This window comes from Cibotium barometz, chromosome 35 (assembly GCF_041138505.1).
Source record: "Cibotium barometz isolate CiBa-2024 chromosome 35, ASM4113850v1, whole genome shotgun sequence".
Taxonomy (NCBI): domain Eukaryota; kingdom Viridiplantae; phylum Streptophyta; class Polypodiopsida; order Cyatheales; family Cibotiaceae; genus Cibotium; species Cibotium barometz.
The window spans coordinates 27607549-27624774 of NC_141080.1; the positions used below are offsets into that span (position 1 = coordinate 27607549).

At 43.2% G+C, this 17226-nt stretch overlaps 1 protein-coding gene across 5 annotated transcripts in view; it reads right to left on the reverse strand.

Moving 5' to 3' along the window:
- The window catches only part of LOC147618289 (uncharacterized), a 70990-nt gene that overhangs the window by 23085 nt on the left and 30679 nt on the right, over window positions 1-17226 (reverse strand). For 4 of the 5 annotated variants that reach the window (XM_086774745.1, XM_086774744.1, XM_086774746.1 and 1 more), the window contains 4 exons: window positions 14720-14791; window positions 14386-14457; window positions 12604-12675; window positions 11752-11823 (listed from right to left, as the gene is read on the reverse strand). In XM_086774745.1, the coding sequence (XP_086630871.1) occupies window positions 11752-11823; window positions 12604-12675; window positions 14386-14457; window positions 14720-14791 (288 nt within the window). The remainder of the gene's footprint in view (window positions 1-11751; window positions 11824-12603; window positions 12676-14385; window positions 14458-14719; window positions 14792-17226) is intronic. The other variant, XM_086774748.1, reaches the window with a different exon arrangement.

Here is a 17226-nt window from a genome sequence, read left to right on the forward strand (position 1 = left end):
TGACGTACCGACCAGCCTCTACCTCATGACATTCCATATTGCCACGAAGCTACCCTCGCGGGCCTCGAGACTACTGCCGGCCTCAGCTGCATAAAGCAGGTGCACGTCTGCACTAGATCCAGGCTCCAAGACCATAGAGCTCTCACAAACTCGCGAGACTCTCTATATCACTAATGACTAACCTTGGCCACCCTTTTATGGCCGGTCATCAGGCGTCCACACTTGGGCGCCCGCCCATCCATACTTGGGTGCCCGCCCGTAAGTCTATCACTAACTGAGCTCGCCAATCAGCCTACCTAGCTCCAAGCTTCCCCAAACCTCGAAGCTAGTCTTGCGTGCGTGTCGCACACGATAGATACACCCTGTGCACATGACATACTCTCCTTCCTCTAAGAGCTCACTCCTGAGCTCACTAAAAAGCTAGGGTAATCTCTCTGAAGAGTAGTTAATGTCTCCCATGTAGCGTCCTCCTCAACATGATCCTTCCACTTGATCTTGTATTCCGTAATAAGCGTATTACGCAATCTTCTTTCACGAAAGCCAAGAATCTTTTCAGGTTCGTGCGGAACAAATGTCATGTCCTCGACATCTATAATTTCTTGAGGAGTAACTAACTGATCTGTTCCACCCAATACTTCCTTAAGTCTACTGACATGAAATACAGGATGAACTTTCACATGAGATCCCAAGGTGATTTACTTGGACGGATCTAGCCCATCCTCAAATAATCTTCGAGTTGTTTAGCCAACTCATCTTCCTCAGCTTGGCTCATGCTGTAAGGTGGAATACTCACAGGATGAGTACCAGAGATCAAGTCAATACGATGATCTACGGCCCGTTCAGGTGGTAAACCAGATGGCAGTTCCTTAGGAAATACGTCTTGAAACGAATCAGGTATCTTCTGTAATTCTTTGCTTTCAAACACACTTAATTCATTGACATCCATAGAAGGTATGAGAAATGAAGAAAGTGGAATCAATACACAATGGAAAGCGGTATACAAAGAAGAATCCAATATATTTCCAAAATCAATTGTATTTACAAGAGGTCCCTGAGAGGGATGTATACAATCACTTAAAATACTATACTAGGTGTCCTTATGCTGAAAAGAAAAAATATGACTAGACCAATCTATTTGGACTTGAAGAGTCTTAAACCACTCAATCCCTAATAACAAGTCCACATTTTCTAGGTGCATTACATAGCATTCCAGAGTATCTTTGTAGTCCTGAATCTGGATTGGAAGCATCTCCACCTTTCGATCCCATACTTGCCTTCCCACAGGTAGGCGTACCTCATAGGTGTGATCGTTGGGTGTTGTATCAAGACTCAATTTCTGCACAAGTTTGTAATTAACAAAGTTGTGTAAGCTACCAAGGTCTAGAAGAATGTGAATCTTATGGCCATTCACTTCTCCATAAACTCGGAGAAGATCATGCAAGCCAAATACTTTAGAGTTGAATAGACAATTAGAAGAAGTACTAGAGCAAGAAAGTACAGTAATTGGCGTACCTGTCAAAGACAACTGATTAGCTGCCTTTGGCTTGGGTCCTGCGTTGGTCTTTGCACCCTTTTGCTTTGGGCACTCGTTACGCATGTGTCCTTTTTCTTCGCAGATAAAACAACGTCCTTCCTTCTTGAGGTTTAAAGCCCTAAGGAGTCATTTCTTCTTCGCTGGAGTCGAACTTGAATTCTTCGAAGATTGGTCCGAAGACTTTCCTTCAGTCGTGTTAGCCATAGGTGCGGAGAACTTTCGTTTATGCTTGCTCCCTGCTTGGTAACGGGTTTCGACTTGGAAGAGATCATTGTATCATCATAGATACGAGCTGAATGAATGGCCTCGTCCAATGTTTTGCATTTGTTATTTTTAACCTATAAACGGTATGAGTCTGGTAAACCAGCTACGAAGAACCCACTAAAACCTGTACTCGTATGCTTAGTACTGTTATATGCAAATTCTAACATAGGAAGATAATCCTCCCATGAACTCTATCTTTTGGATACATATGCTCAAAGCATATACTCCAAAATCTGAATCACTCTTTCAATCTGGCCATCAGATTGAGGATGATCAGAGGAACTCAAATTCAAAGTTGTTTCCAACTTCTCAAAAACAAGTTTCCAAAAATCACTCGTAAACTTAGAGTCCCTATCACTAACTATGTCCTGCGGTAACCCGTACAGTCTAAACAATTGCTCAATAAACTGCCGTGCTAATTGCGTAGCTGTAATAGTCTTCCGGGTCAGTAAAAATCTAGCCATTTTTATCAAGCGATCTACCACAACCCAAATAGAATCGTGGCCTTGATGTGTTCTTGGCAATCCGGTAATAAAATCCATGGAAATACTTTCCCATTTATTACCTAGGATTTGTAAAGAATGCAACAACCCAAGCTGTCGAAAGCGTTCAGCTTTATTTACCTCACAAATTTGACACTTGAGAACATAATCTTCTACATACCCTTTCATCTTTGGCCAATAAAAAGTGTGTTTCACTAACGATAGCATCCTGTGTACCCCAGGGTGTCCAGCAGAAGGGGCATCGTGACACTCCTTAAGAATCTTGGACCTAATGTCTAGGATCTGTGGTACACAAATTTTGTCATTACGGAATAGTAAACCATTCCGAATCATCCACTGGCCTCCTACAGCCTGAATGGTAGACTACTCGATCATTGAGTCTTGGTCAATCAATGAGCTCCCGTCCTGGATCTTCTGCCAAAATGGACCAAAATAACTATCGGTCCTGCAAAGCCCTCTCAATGACTGAAATAAGTCAGTAGAAATCTCGGTGAACGACAAAGTATTCACCTCTCGAATTCGACTAAGCACATCTGCAACATTATTCATGAACCCTTTCCGATAACGAATCTCAAAATCAAAATCTTGCATTAACTCAGCCCAACGAGCTTTCCTTCCTCTCAAATCATCTGCATCACACATACTTGATTGACTCATGATCAGTCAATACCACAAACTTGGAGCCATATAAATAATGTCTCCAAACCTTGAGAGCATGAATCACAGCATAAAGCTCTTTCTCAAGGGTTGGCCAACGAGATTGAGTGTCGTCTAGCTTTTTACTTTCAAAAACAACCAATCTACCATCTTGAAATAGAGCAGCCCCAATGGCATAGTCACTGGCATCAGTTTCAAGAACATAAGGCCGACTAGGATCGGGTTAAGGCTAGGATAGGTGCTTCCTTGACTTTATTCTTCAAAAGTCTGAAGGCCATATTCAAATCGTTATTCCAAGTGATAGGCTGATTTGACTTACGTCCACGACCTTTCAATAAGTCGATCATCGGTAGTGTGAGCTCAGAGTAGCACCGCACATATTTCCGAAGAAAAACAACAAAACCGAGAGAAGAATGAAGTTGTTTCACTGTGCGCGGTATAGGCCAGTCCAGAACCTTCTGAACTCGGTCATAGTCAATGCTCAATCCATCTCGAGTGATCTTGTGTCCCAAGTAAATGATGTCGGTCTCATAAAAAACTCACATTTACTTAACTTAGCATATAGTCGATTCTGTCTTAAAATAGATAAGACAATCGTGAGGTGTCTAACATAATCCTCAAGAGTACGGCTATATATCAAAATATCATCCAAGAACACCACCACAAATTTTCCAGAATGGTCACGAAAAAGATCGTTCATCATTTGCTGGAAAGTGGCTGGAGCATTGGTTAACCCAATAGGTAATACGAGAAACTCGTAATGGCCATACCTAGTCCGAAAGGCGATTCTTTCGACATGCCTTTCATGAATACGTATCTGGTGATAGCCAGTATGTAAATCTATCTTCGTGAAATATTTCGCTCCTGCTAACCGGTCAATCAGGTCATCTGATCGAGAGAGAGGATAACGGTTCTTAATTGTCAGCTTGTTCAATCTCTTGTAATCTATACACATTCTCCAGGTGTTGTTCTTCTTTCTTCTAAGCAACACAGGTGCACCCCAAGGTGATTTACTTGGACGGATCTGGCCCATCCTCAGATAATCTTCAAGTTGTTTAGCCAACTCATCTTCCTCAGCTTGGCTCATCCTATAAGGTGGAATACTCACAGGATGAGCACCAAGGATCAAGTCAATACGATGATCTACGGCCCGTTCAGATGGTAAACCCGATGGCAGTTCCTTAGGAAATACGTCTTGAAACGAATCACGTATCTTTTGTAATTCTTTGCTTTCAAACACACTTAATTCATTGACATCCATGGAAGGTATGAGAAATGAAGAAAGTGGAATCAATACACAATGGAAAGTGGTATACAAAGAAGAATCCAATATATTTCCAAAATCAATTGTATTTACAAGAGGTCCCTGAGAGGGATGTATACAATCACCTAAAATACTATATTGGGTGTCCTTATGCTGAAAAGAAAAAATATGACTAGACCAATCTATCTGGACTGGAAGAGTCTTAAACCACTTAATCCCTAATAACAAGTCTACATTTTCTAGGTGCATTACATAGCATTCCAGAGTATCTTTGTAGTCCTGAATCTGGATTGGAAGCATCTTCACCTTTCGATCCCATACTTGCCTTCCCGTAGGTAGGCGTACCTCATAGGTATGATCGCTGGGTGTTATATCAAGACTCAATTTCTGCACAAGTTTGTAATTAACAAAGTTGTGTGAGCTGCCAGGGTCTAGAAGAATGTGAATCTTATGGCCATTCACTTCTCCATAAACTCAGAGAAGATCATGCAAGCCAAATACTTTAGAGTTGAACAGACAATCAGAACAAGTACTAGGGCAAGAAAGTACAGTAATTGACGTACCTGTCAAAGACAACTGGTTAGCTGCCTTTGGCTTGGGTCTTACGTTGGTCTTTGCACCCTTTTGCTTTGGGCACTCGTTACGCATGTGTCCTAAGCGCCGGCCTACGTAGGCCTGGCCGACTGCATAGCCTCCAGCCCGCTTGTCTTCCCGCCTGCAACACATCACGACCAGCAGCTCCAAAACAAACGCATCTCTCTTCTCTTAATCTCTCTCGCGTTCAACAAAAAGCTACATGCTTTTTCTTTTTTTTTCCTCTGTTTTCTCCCAACGGTTCATGCGACTGCACAAACGAATTTTCAGCCTACTTCTTGCAAAGCAAATCGACCCGTCTTAGACCACCATCTCCATCATCATGGGTTACTTTGACGGAAAAAGCACATACTTTCTGAAAAATCAGCAGCATGCACAGAAAAAACAGCAAGCTTTTTTGAACACATACCTTTCTTCGATCTCATCTTCTCCACCTACCGACTTGCTCATTCACGAGGCATGCTCTGATACCACTGTCAAATCCCCACTGGATCACCTCGTGATCGTTCCTGGTACGAGACTCGAAACCTGCAAACAAACAAACAAACAACAAGAGGGTGAAGGCCTGACTCACCTCCCAACCATGACAGCCATGGGCAAGCCCACAGACTTGGCTGTCCCCACCGAGCCGCGAGCTGAGCTAACTAGGTTGACGTACCGACCAGCCTCTACCTCATGACGTCCCATACCGCCACGAAGCTACCCTCACGGGCCTCGGGACTGCAGCCGGCCTCGGCTGCATAAAGCAGGTGCACGTCTGCACTAGATCCAACCTCCAAGACCATAGAGCTCTCACAAACTCGCAAGACTCTCTATATCACTAATGACTAACCTTGGCCACCCTTTTATAAGCTCTTGGCCAGTCATTAGGCATCCACACTTGGACGCCCGCACTGTCAAATCCCCACCGGATCACCTCGTGATCGTTCCTGGTACGAGACTCGAAACCTATAAACAAACAAACAAACAAACAAGGGGGTGCAGGCCTGACTCACCTCCCAACCATGACAGCCGTGGGCAAGCCCACAGACTTGGCTATCCCCACCGAGCCGCGAGCTGAGCTAACTAGGTTGACGTACCGACCAGCCTCTACCTCATGACGTCCCATACCGCCACGAAGCTACCCTCGCGGGCCTCGAGACTGCTGTCGGCCTCGGCTGCATAAAGCAGGTGCACGTCTGCACTAGATCCAGGCTCCAAGACCATAGAGCTCTCACAAACTCGCGAGACTCTCTATATCACTAATGACTAACCTTGGCCACCCTTTTATAGGCTCTTGGCCGGTCATCAGGTGTCCACACTTGGACGCCCACCCGTCCATACTTGGGTGCCCGCCCGTTAGTCTATCACTAACTCAACTCGCCAATCAGCCTACCTTGCTCCAAGCTTCCCCAAACCTCGAAGCTAGTCTTGCGTGCGTGTCGCACACGATAGATACACACTGTGCACATGACACTCTGGATTGACAAAAAGACTAAAAGTGTACTATCTCGCAAAACCTAGAAAACTTCATGTAGATGCTTTTTGTGCTCATCGATTGAAGCACTAAATACCAGAATATCGTCCAGATAAATAATCACGAACTTGTCCAGAAATGGTCAAAAGAGGCCATTCATGAGACTCATAAAAGTTGTCGGGGCATTGGTTAACCCAAAAGGCATGAAGATCCGTGCGCAATGTGGGAGTAAGTCCCTCGACAAAAGCATGTAGCTTGTCGTCTTGGGACAATGTTGAAATCTCTAGTACCAAGCTGGTAAACTGTGAGATATAAGAGGCCAATGATCCAGTTTGTGGATCAAATGGCGTAAACGAGATCCTGCTTGAAAATCCGCATTGGCAGGTATGAACTGCTTACGGATGACACGCTCAAATTTTCCCCACGTGCTAACAGTCTTCCCATCAGACAGTCGTCGTTGCCACCATAAGAATGCATTGTCTTTCAGCAAAGACGCGACGAAGGTAATCTTTCTTGCATTGGTGAGGTCCATAGAATCGAAGTACAAGCGAAGCTTGTACAGCCATTGGTCAAGTGTATGCTTATTGTGTTGGCCAAAAAAGAGCTATGGTGGTTTAATGTCCAATTTCTTAGTTTTGGATGCTTGTAATAAACGATAAATAACTTTTAAGTCATCGGCTTCTACCTCTGGGGGTAAAATGTCGGCGTCTAGAACTGGTGCAGCGATTGAAGCCACCGAACTTGCAGGTTGAGAGTATCGGGACTGCATCTGTGATGTGAGAGACTCCAAAGTCTTTTGGAATTGACTTTGCATAGCTGCCATCTAGTTTTGCATCTCCTGCTACCATCAGGCGAGAACAGGTTCATCTTCAATGATGGGTTCACCCTCCATGGTAAGGAATGAAACTGGATTGCTCTGCTGCAACTCCTGTTGGCGCTGTTGTGCCCTAGTGAGAACCATCGCGGGGAGAGTGAATGGGTGCCATGGAGAAAGGTCGGGGCGAGGTTGTCAAGGGGGGAGTAGGAATAGACCACCCGATGTAGCGGAGACGACCATGAGGAGAGAGTAAGGGACCAGGACTGGCAGTCGGTGGCGAATGAGTGGGTGTCCGAGGAGTATATGTCGGTGTTGCAAGTCGGACACTCTAAACCAAAGGAGCCTGGTCCGAGTATGTACTAATCCCGTGGTAGATGAGAGATGCCTCTGGGATAGGGAGGCCAAGATAAGGGTGTCGCTCCAAGAGGAAACTATTATGTGGCAAGGCTCGTGGCGAGGTATGCACCCTAAAAATCCACACATCGTATTCTCGAGGACGGGATGTGGGTGTGGCTATCTGGATACAAAAATATGATAGAGGAGCAAGGCAGGTACAGGTTCAGGAGAAGACACAGGTGCACTAGAGAGTGTGTCCTGGATATAGCTCAACTCGTATGGGCCCTCGGCCATAAGCCACTGCCATAAGAAAAATTACTTAAAGACGATGAAGTGTGTCCAGCGGATATAAGGTGGTGTCTTCCGCCCGTAGAAGATAATGTTGGCTCCCGAAGAGTGTTGTGCCCGTAGAAGAATGAAATGCCGGGTTTCTTGAGCAAAGAAATACCACTTTTTTTGTGTATTTATACAGGCACAAAATGAGAAACTAGAAGGAGCACACTTGAAGTGTATGTGTTTGAAGAATCTCAACTATTAGAGATACTGTAGGTACGAGGCATGAACCAAAGGTTGAAAATGATGAAGAACCGCAACCACTGATTTCTGAAAGATATCCATCAAAGTAAGTGATCACCAGCGAGAGACCAGAAGGGGGGGGGGCTGAATCGCTGCCAGATGATGCACGAATCGGTGTCGTTTTTGTTCTTCGCATGTGCACAAGTGGTAAAAACCAATGGGTTTTGTTTTTTTTTTATTAAATCGGCGCTCGGGTTGGTCTGGCTAGCCGTTTTTTTTTTTGCTTTTTTGATGTTCACTATTTCTTTTCTTTTTTTTTGTGTTGGTCACGTCCTGGCCGTCGGCTGCATACGTGGCTGGGGAAAGGCTTTTACAAGCCTTAAGTTACAAGGCTTAGGATTAAAGCCTTTAAAGTTTGTTTTTTTTTGTTTGTTTTAAAAAAAAACTTTTAATATGTTGTAAGCGTGGCGTTCCAAAACGGAAGGAGGCGACTGTAGAAGAAAGACAATTCAGTTTGGAGAGCCGCCATCACCACTCGACGCTTGCAAAAAGGTGGGAGAGAAGACCCAATATTACGCTATGAGTACTTTGGTGAGACTACAGCTTGCGATCATTATTATTTTTTTGTGTGGTGGAAAATTTGGAGAAAAAGCTAAAATTGGGCAAAATTAGCAAAATTGAATGGATCACTCTCTCCTTCTCTTCCATACAACTCTTGCTATACCTAATTCTAAGGTTAATTTTTTGATTTAGGGTTTCTGATTTTTAGGGTTAGGGTTAGGGTTTCTGAATGTGGGCATCCTACAGGTTGGAGCTTGTTTGCTCTGATACCACTATGAGGGCTTCCTAGTCTATTAATATTTTAAGAGACATGACTAAGATTGTATACAAGAACTAAAGACAATTGAGACGCAAAGGTACAAATGAAGAGGCACATCCCTAACGAAAGGGTGTGACTCTTGAATGAATAGTTATGTCCTTTGGACGTAGAGATGTATCCTTTGATCAATAGATGTGTCTCCTTGAAGAAAAGTGTCCTTTGACGATGACCCATGTGATAGGGTGTGCCCCTTCACTGGTGTCCCATCAATGATTAAGAGTAATTAGGAGTAATTTAAGGATAATTAAGAGAGATTAAGTCACAATCGTGACAACGCCAATCTACGTACTCGCCATGTGCATGGCATGAGCATGTCAACTCTCCTAGCCCAAGCTAGGCCTTCACTAATGCATCCGCACAACTGTGTCTCATAATAACCCAATCTCTCACTTATATAGTGATAACTACACCATAAATAGCTAACCTGCTATAAACAACCGTTAAGTCTCTTTTACTAATCCATGAAGTTTAGCCTACTATCTGTCTTCTAATCCCTAATCTTGAGGCCCCCTAATCTTGTTGAATTAGGTCCCTAATCGGTAAAATAGTATACCGGTTCATAACATACTTCTCCCCTTCAAACATTTACTCTTAAATGAAATTAGGAAAGCGCTTACTCAAACTAGCTACTGACTTCCAAGTTGAGTCCTCCTTCGCCCTACTTATATTCATGGATCAACGTGTTTCTAAGTTGTCGTTCCTTGAAATCTATCACCCTCTCAGGTTCATGTGGAACATAGGACAAGTCCTCAGCCTCAACAAGATTCTAAGAGGTAACAATTTATCCTAAGCTCCCAACATCTCTTTCAGTCAACTAACATGAAAGACTGTATGAACTTTCACATTCGGAGGCAACTCTACTCTATAAGCAACCTCCCCAATCTTTTTCAAGATGTTGTAAGGTGCACAATACCCAGGGGTTAACTTCCCAACCTTCCTTGTGCGTAACGTCTCAAAACTCTTGGACACTCAAATAAACCAACATCCCCTTAGTAAACTGCCTCGATGAACGCTACCTACTATCAGTATAAAAACGTGCATGATCTTGTAGAATCCTAATAGCCTCTCATGCACTCACTAGCATTTCTTGCATATCTACTAAGAAGTCTCAGCCGCATCAATCTGAATACCCATAAGTCCAACTGTTATTGGAGATCTAGGTCGGTATCTGTACATCAGCATAAACCGATTGTAACTAGCAACCGCATGCTTAGCACTATTACAGTGCAAACTCAACCATCGAGCTGTACTTCTCCCAATCTGATGCTCCCTTGGAGACCTAAGCACGAAGCATATCCTCCAAAACCTGATTCACCCTCTTTGTCTGCCCATTAGACTAAGGATGATCATAGAAACTCGTACTCAGCGTAATCTCCAATCTTTGGAAAACTAGCTGCCAAAAATGTCCAGAAAACTGCGAGTCCCTATCATTAATTATATCAAAAGGCAGCCCATACAACCTAAAAGGCTAATCAACAAACTGTTCCGCCAATTCGCATGATTGTTGATCACCAGTCTAGAGTTGGTGGGCAACACACATCCCCGTAAGATGTAGCACACATCCTTATAAAAACACCCCAACCGTGTAAGGTGTTCTACACTAATTAAGCATAATTATAGATATTTAATACTCATTAAAGCTCATTAACACGAGAGATAATGATACGAGATGAAAAGTTGAGATCGTTTGCATTGAGCCAGAGGCCTTTCTTAGAAAAGGCCCGAAGAGGTACTACAACTGAAGAGACACACCCCTTCGTGTAGGGTGTGGTCCTTTAGTGAGGACCTATGTAATAGGTGCGACCCTTCACTGGTGTCCCTTCAATGATTAAGGGTAGGGGCATCCCTTCCATTTAAAATAAGATCCACAATGATGAGAATGATTGTTGTCTTCGTGCTCTGACTGTCAATGCAATCATGTATTCTCACAGATATATGAATGTCATTTGAATGAAGTTCCATGCCAAAAGTAGTGCACTGTTCAACAAAGCTATCAAAAGCATTGAAGATAGGATCATCATTGTCAAGAACAGTATCCAACACTATGTTAAGCAATCTTTGTTGTGTCAGCTCTTCAAAAATACGTTGAACAGGTGCTATGTCAATCTTTGTTACTTCATAGGATTCATACAGTAGGTCAGGAATCATCTTCTTGAGATAACGAATCCAAAAACTTTACAATCTCATCTAGTTGTTCTTTTGAAGCCATGCTAGAAGAATCTTCATTTGTATCCACTGGTATCCAAGGAGAAGCTGGTAACTCTGAGATCTCTGGGAAAGTCTGAAGCAGGGCTAGTACAAGCATGAATTCCATGAGCTATTGCATGCTTGCCTTCTAAATTATGTGAGCATTGAACATCCGACTTGTCTTCTAAAGTTGAAGGTTCCACATTAGTATTCTGACAGGCATTCGAGTGCTGCGCGCACTCAAAGCATCTATGGTTACAGACCAGGTAACGAAGCATCTTTTGAGTTGTGGTTAACTTGTCGGTTCACTTGGAGGTATTGCCATGCGACGACTACTGTTGGGATTGAGAAAACAATCGCTTTTGTCATAGTGTCGACGATCTTGATTTTGATTTAGAGAGAAGGTCAAAGAGAATTTTGATGCTGAAAATAATAAGAATTCCAAGACTCGTCAGAGCTAGAAAACTTGCTATTGAGATAAGAAGATCATCATCACCCCCTATCCACACTAATGATTTCTACAAAGACATTACTAAAAGAAGAAGTTTGTGCCAAACTCCCAATCCGAAGGACCCCTCCTATCAGCATAAAGGAGATCTGTAGGCCCCATATCCTTGAAGCTTGAGCCCCCAACATGAAGGCATTTAGGAATGGGCAGATTGAGTAAAGAGAGCACCTTGCACCTCTCTAGTTCACTGCTTTGTCCCCCATCAAAATGACAAGTTTGAACAACAGAGGCATACCTTTCAAGTGAGCCATTCCTGCATCAGTTATATCATTGTAGGCAAGATTCAGGATCTGCAAATTCACAAGCCCTGCATGTATTCAAATACCGGAGTAAGTTAGACAGATTCAAAGCCACAGCAGGTCTAAGAATGACAGAGAATATGTTAATTGGAATCTAAAATTTAATGAACACAATGGACCTCTCAAGGCCTAGATTCAAAAAATCTGAAATTCATGTGGCTGGGGTGTTGCAAGAGACACAGACTGAGACTTTTTTTATAAACGGGTTACCTCTGGACTACCGGAATGAGTGCACGTTCTCTAGGCTTCTACAAGAAAGACATTATAGTTGTCGAGGACTTTCCATAAGCAGCCCAACAACTAAGTCAAAAGGAAGAAAGTTGTGGATGAATGAAGGCTGAGGTACTCCCACTATTGCTAATTAGGGTGCCTTACATTCTCTTCATTGCAGAACGACAATGCTTCACTATAAAAGGCAGAATGGCTCACTACACCACAGGACAGCCCTGCACATAGGCTCAAGACAGCCCTGTGCATAGGCTCTTACTTTTTGAATGTCATTTGCACAAATTATAGTTGCACGTCAATGCTACTCAATATGGAGGGAGAGTAACACTGAGGGCCTATAGCACCATCTCACTTCTGTTCTGTAGGTACAGCTTGTGGAGGACAAAAATTGTCTAGGAGAATGAAGGCTAGGGATTAAACTGCCACATTTTCCCATAGCATACCTAGTCCACAGAGCCTGCTACAATGCTTTTCAAGCATTGATAAAATGAATCACTAAGCGTGATAAAATCCAAGAACAGTCCCGCATATACTAGAACCCCAAGAATTCCTATTCATACCTTTGAGCTTTTCGCATCCAAAATCTGGTATACCACATGACTTGATGTTAAGGGACGTCAACGAAATAAGACCTGTAAAAGGAGATCAATAAATATCAAAGCTTTTGCAAAAGGGACCGAAAACATGATAGACCCGTGGGGGAAAAAAAAACGTGTTTCCTGTAAAACATTTCTATCCCAAAATGTTTTTGAAACCCCCAAAACAAAGTTTGCGCAAATTTTTACATCAATTCTTTTTTGCTTTTTGCCCCATTTTCAATCACCAAATTCGTTTGCCTGTTTTCAGCTTGTTTTAGCCCGTTTCAAGCTTGTTTGCAGCGCATTACCTGTCATATCCCATCTCCTCTCTCCTCCCTTTTTCTTCCTCTCCTCCCTTGGTGTTCCTCCTTTTTTTTACCTCTTCTCCCTTCTTAAATCTCTTTTTTCATCTTTATTTTCTCCCTTTTCCTTCTCTTTCTCTTCCTTTCCTTCTTTTTCTTCTTCATTCTTCAATTTTCTCTAAGGTTTCAAGAATTCTCATCTCTTGAAATTTTTCACGTCTCCTAGTGCCTCACTAAAATCCAAGTGATTGTACAGCATTGCCATAGTCCAAGTGATTGTGCAATCTTTTTTTTTCAAGCTTCAAAGTTGAAAGTGACATATGCATCCTGCACTTGGATGCTACTTGGACATACTGTACAGACAAGTGCAAGGATCTAAGGCCGGACACTAGGCATTTTGTGAGCCTTTGTCCAAGGACGAGTCGCCAGTGTACCACAAGGGTGGTCAGCTCCAGTAGTGCAAGTACCGTGTTGAGTTTAGCACAGTCCATGGAACCCATGAGCAAAATCTAATGATGTACAGGGTGTCAATCTAGTCTAAGCAGATGCTGGCTTGAGTATGAACACTCTCCGGAGTCTCTAAATGTCAGTGTAGGGAAGACATGGAGCGAGGGAAAAGGCTAAAGCACAGAGGCCAAGGCAAAGGGCAAAGGCTGCTCACTTAGGTGTCCATAGACCAGGCCAGTTGGCACCCCTTGACAAGGTTGTGCTGGTCCGACCAGCTGACCAGGCCTCCCAGCCCCTATAAAGGGGAGAATTCCAGCCTTATTCTCCCAACTCATCCCCCAGCAAATCAGCGTTGAAATCCACCCTTTCTGTCAGCCTCGGGCAAAAATAAAAAGGTAATCACAAGGGCAAACTGAGGTCAAACACAGGCAGCCATCTGGCAGCCAGGCGAGATCGTCGTGATCTTCCAGAGACAAAGAACGCAGGTCCAGTCCACCCAGCATTCGTGTACTCATTCATTTGCAGCTACAAAGCAAATACACCATCCAAGGTTGGATTCAATGGGTGATTGGGACACAAACTCGTGCACTATGCAGTATATCTATCTTTCTCTTTTCTCTTGGATAAAAATGAATGAATGTTCAAAGATCCGCACATGTTACAAAAAGTAATTTGATTTTTGTTTGGTCATCTATGTGTGTAAAGGTTTCTAAAATCTTTAAACATTTGAATTTTTGAAATGAATGTCTTTTTGCCGAGAAACAAAAGGTTTCTACATGAAGTCTACAAAACCTTGTAACATTTCTTGTGACTGCGGATAGACCTAAATTTGTCATTGCAAAGTTGACAAAGCAACCCATCACACTCCATGCTCATGAGCCACCTTCCCTTTACCTATTGCACCTCCAATGAATGCATCTTTATTTACTACAGACTTAATGCTCCACATTATTTACTCAAAAGGAGAAGCTTGTTTCAAATTTCTTATTTAAGAAAAGCACATAGAAACACACACCTGCAATTGTCTCCATGCACCCCAGAGACACATGGCATCCTTCCATATGGAGGATACGAAGCTTCTTCAGACCTAAATAACGGCAAAGAATGAAACATGATGCAGTTGAGATATAAATATATATTACGTGTCATGTGATATGTATCTTCAAGCATGCCTTTGGCATTGAGGTATCCAAACCAGGTTTGGCTTTTGAGATTGAACATTGTGTTGTAAAGAATTTACTAAATATTCAAAATATAAAAATCTTCCTTCTCTAATTACACAGTGACAAGCCTCACAAAATCATAGGTTGTGTCCAACCACATGGCCCTGTATATTCAGGATAAGATACCTTTCAGAAATTCAATTCCTGGATCTGTGACTCCGCTTCGTGATATCTGCAACTCTTGCAGATTCAACAACCCTGTGTCAAGCATAATGCAAACCTTAAGACAAGTCCATGTGCAATAAATGTGTGTACAAACCAGAAAGCCAGCACATTTATTACTTGAAGACCATGATTCTAAGATTTGCATTACATACAAGATACATTCAGGCATCAAATACTCTCCTCTGACCAGAGCTACATCTAGGTAGTGAATCAAAGAAAAAGTTATATCCACTCTATTGGTCTCTCTACCATCATTACCCTGATTCAGGTCTACCCTAACAATTGTGAAACACCCTCCCCCCCACCCCCCCCAAAAAAAAAAAAACAATTCTCCTTTCCTTCAGCCTCATCCTCCTGTTTTCAACGTCCCCCTTTTTCCTAATCTACCGCCTGCCTGTTGTATACCAAGGACACCTGGATGTTCTGAGGAAGTTCCCTGCACCCTCGCATGAGATCCACCTCTCAGCCTACCTCTCACAGTTATCAAAGCATCCCAGCTAAATTACACCAAGAACCCTCCATACGTTTTGAATACAGCAAACAATCAAAACGCCGCACCACTAATTCACAACATAGGGTAGGAATATCAACATGAACACAAGTATTTCAGAGTTAATTTTCCTAAAGCAAGCGAATTGAAAATGCATGGAAACACAAAAGTGCAAATGTTTATGCAATTGAGTGCAAATGCTTTGTTTATTTGTTCAATTTGGGAATAGTTGTTTGATTGAATGCTTTGTTTATTTGTTCAATTTGGGAATAGTTGTTTGATTGAATGCTACTGCAAGGGAATTAGGTGTGTATTTCTCGTGACCCCTAGGCCTTAGTGGCCCTAGGAAACTTTAATAAATATTACAGTTTGGGCCCTAGGATATTTTTGGAGGGAGGAAACTCCACTTTTGGTACACGCCTCCCTCATCCCTTTCTCTCACTGCTTTTGGGAATACGTGCAAGTTTCAAGCGTGGAAGCGAGGAGAAGCTAGTCAACTGCATAGAAGAGTGCTGACTGCTGTTTTCCGTACAGACAGTCCGTACAGTCCACGTGGAGGCTGCCCATACAGTCAGCTCCTGCAAGTACAGCGTACGGCTGCTGCAGGTACAGGCGGCGCTGTCAGAAACTAAAAACAGGTACAGTCTGCGCTGCAGATTTTGGCGACAGTTGTACTGCTGGTACAGGTGTACGGACAGGTGCACGGTCTGGCGGCGCTGGTACAGTCTGCGCTAGCAGGAATAGATAGCAGGCGGCTGCTGTGCAAGTGCTGTCCTGTGTACGGTACAGGTGGCTGCAGAGGCTGTACGGACAGGTACAGTAGGGTTTTGCTGACCTGTACGGACAGGTACATCCGATTTCAGATCTGTTCAATTCTGAGCAGTAGCAGGCAGTGTATCTCTAGTTGCAGGCAGAGATTTTATCAGAGTTTATTTGGTGCAACAGTCAGGTGGTTGCAGGGGGAAGAGTACAGACAGTCATTGTCAAGTACAGACTGGTATGAACTGTCCCACGGGTGCAGAACCACGCACTCATTTGGTAAGCTCTGAACTTGTCCATCTTTCTTTCTTTCCATTGGCTTATGTCTGCTACAGAGTTGTGCTATCTGGCCCCTTGTGAGAGGAGGGGTATGGCAGATCGAAAGGGTGGAAACAGAGATTGGACACTGGATGTATATGTGAACTGAATTGTGGAACCATGTACATGGGATATGCTAGATGTGTGCTCAAGGCTGCCCTGCTAAATGGTCTTGGCTGATCAGAGAGAAACACAGAGTGTTGCTTTTGTGGGACACAGATCTGTGTGAATCCTCTGTGCTAAGAGGTCTTCTGGGCTGCCAGATTGGACATTCAGGTGTATTCTCCTGGCTGGTTGTGTTGTACTCGGTTTTACATCACTTTGAATTTGAGTAAAGAAATACCGAAAGGGGCGCCAAACTTTGGCGCCAACAGGTGTCGTTCTCATTTCAGTTTTGGGGCACTCTAGCTCCAATTAAATTTGTTTTTATATTTGGACTACAAGTGGAAGGGTGACTGCTAGTCTACCGCACTTTGGTTTTTACCAGAGGCCGGTTTCAAGGTTCCGTTGCCGGGACCCATCATCAACTTTCTTAAGGGGGTGAGCTCGTGGTTGACTCGAGGAAAGTCATTGCTGAAAAATTCAGCAACATGTCTGATACAGAAGACGAATATTTTTATAATGAAGAGGAAGAGCAAGAGACCTCTCCTGAGAGAAATGAATCTGAGGATATTCTTGCAGGAGAACAGGCTGCAGATGATGAGCAATATGAGGATGTAACACAGCCAGAAGATATGCCTAGTAAAGAGGAAAATGATGCTCAGTTTAAAAATCGTTTGGCCGGTGTTATGGATGTGTTTATGCAACTCACACAAAGTGAGAAGTTTGCTGAATTTATGAGATCCCGTACTGAGCCCGAAAAGAAGAAGAAGAATGTTGGGTTTTATGCTGTGTATGCACA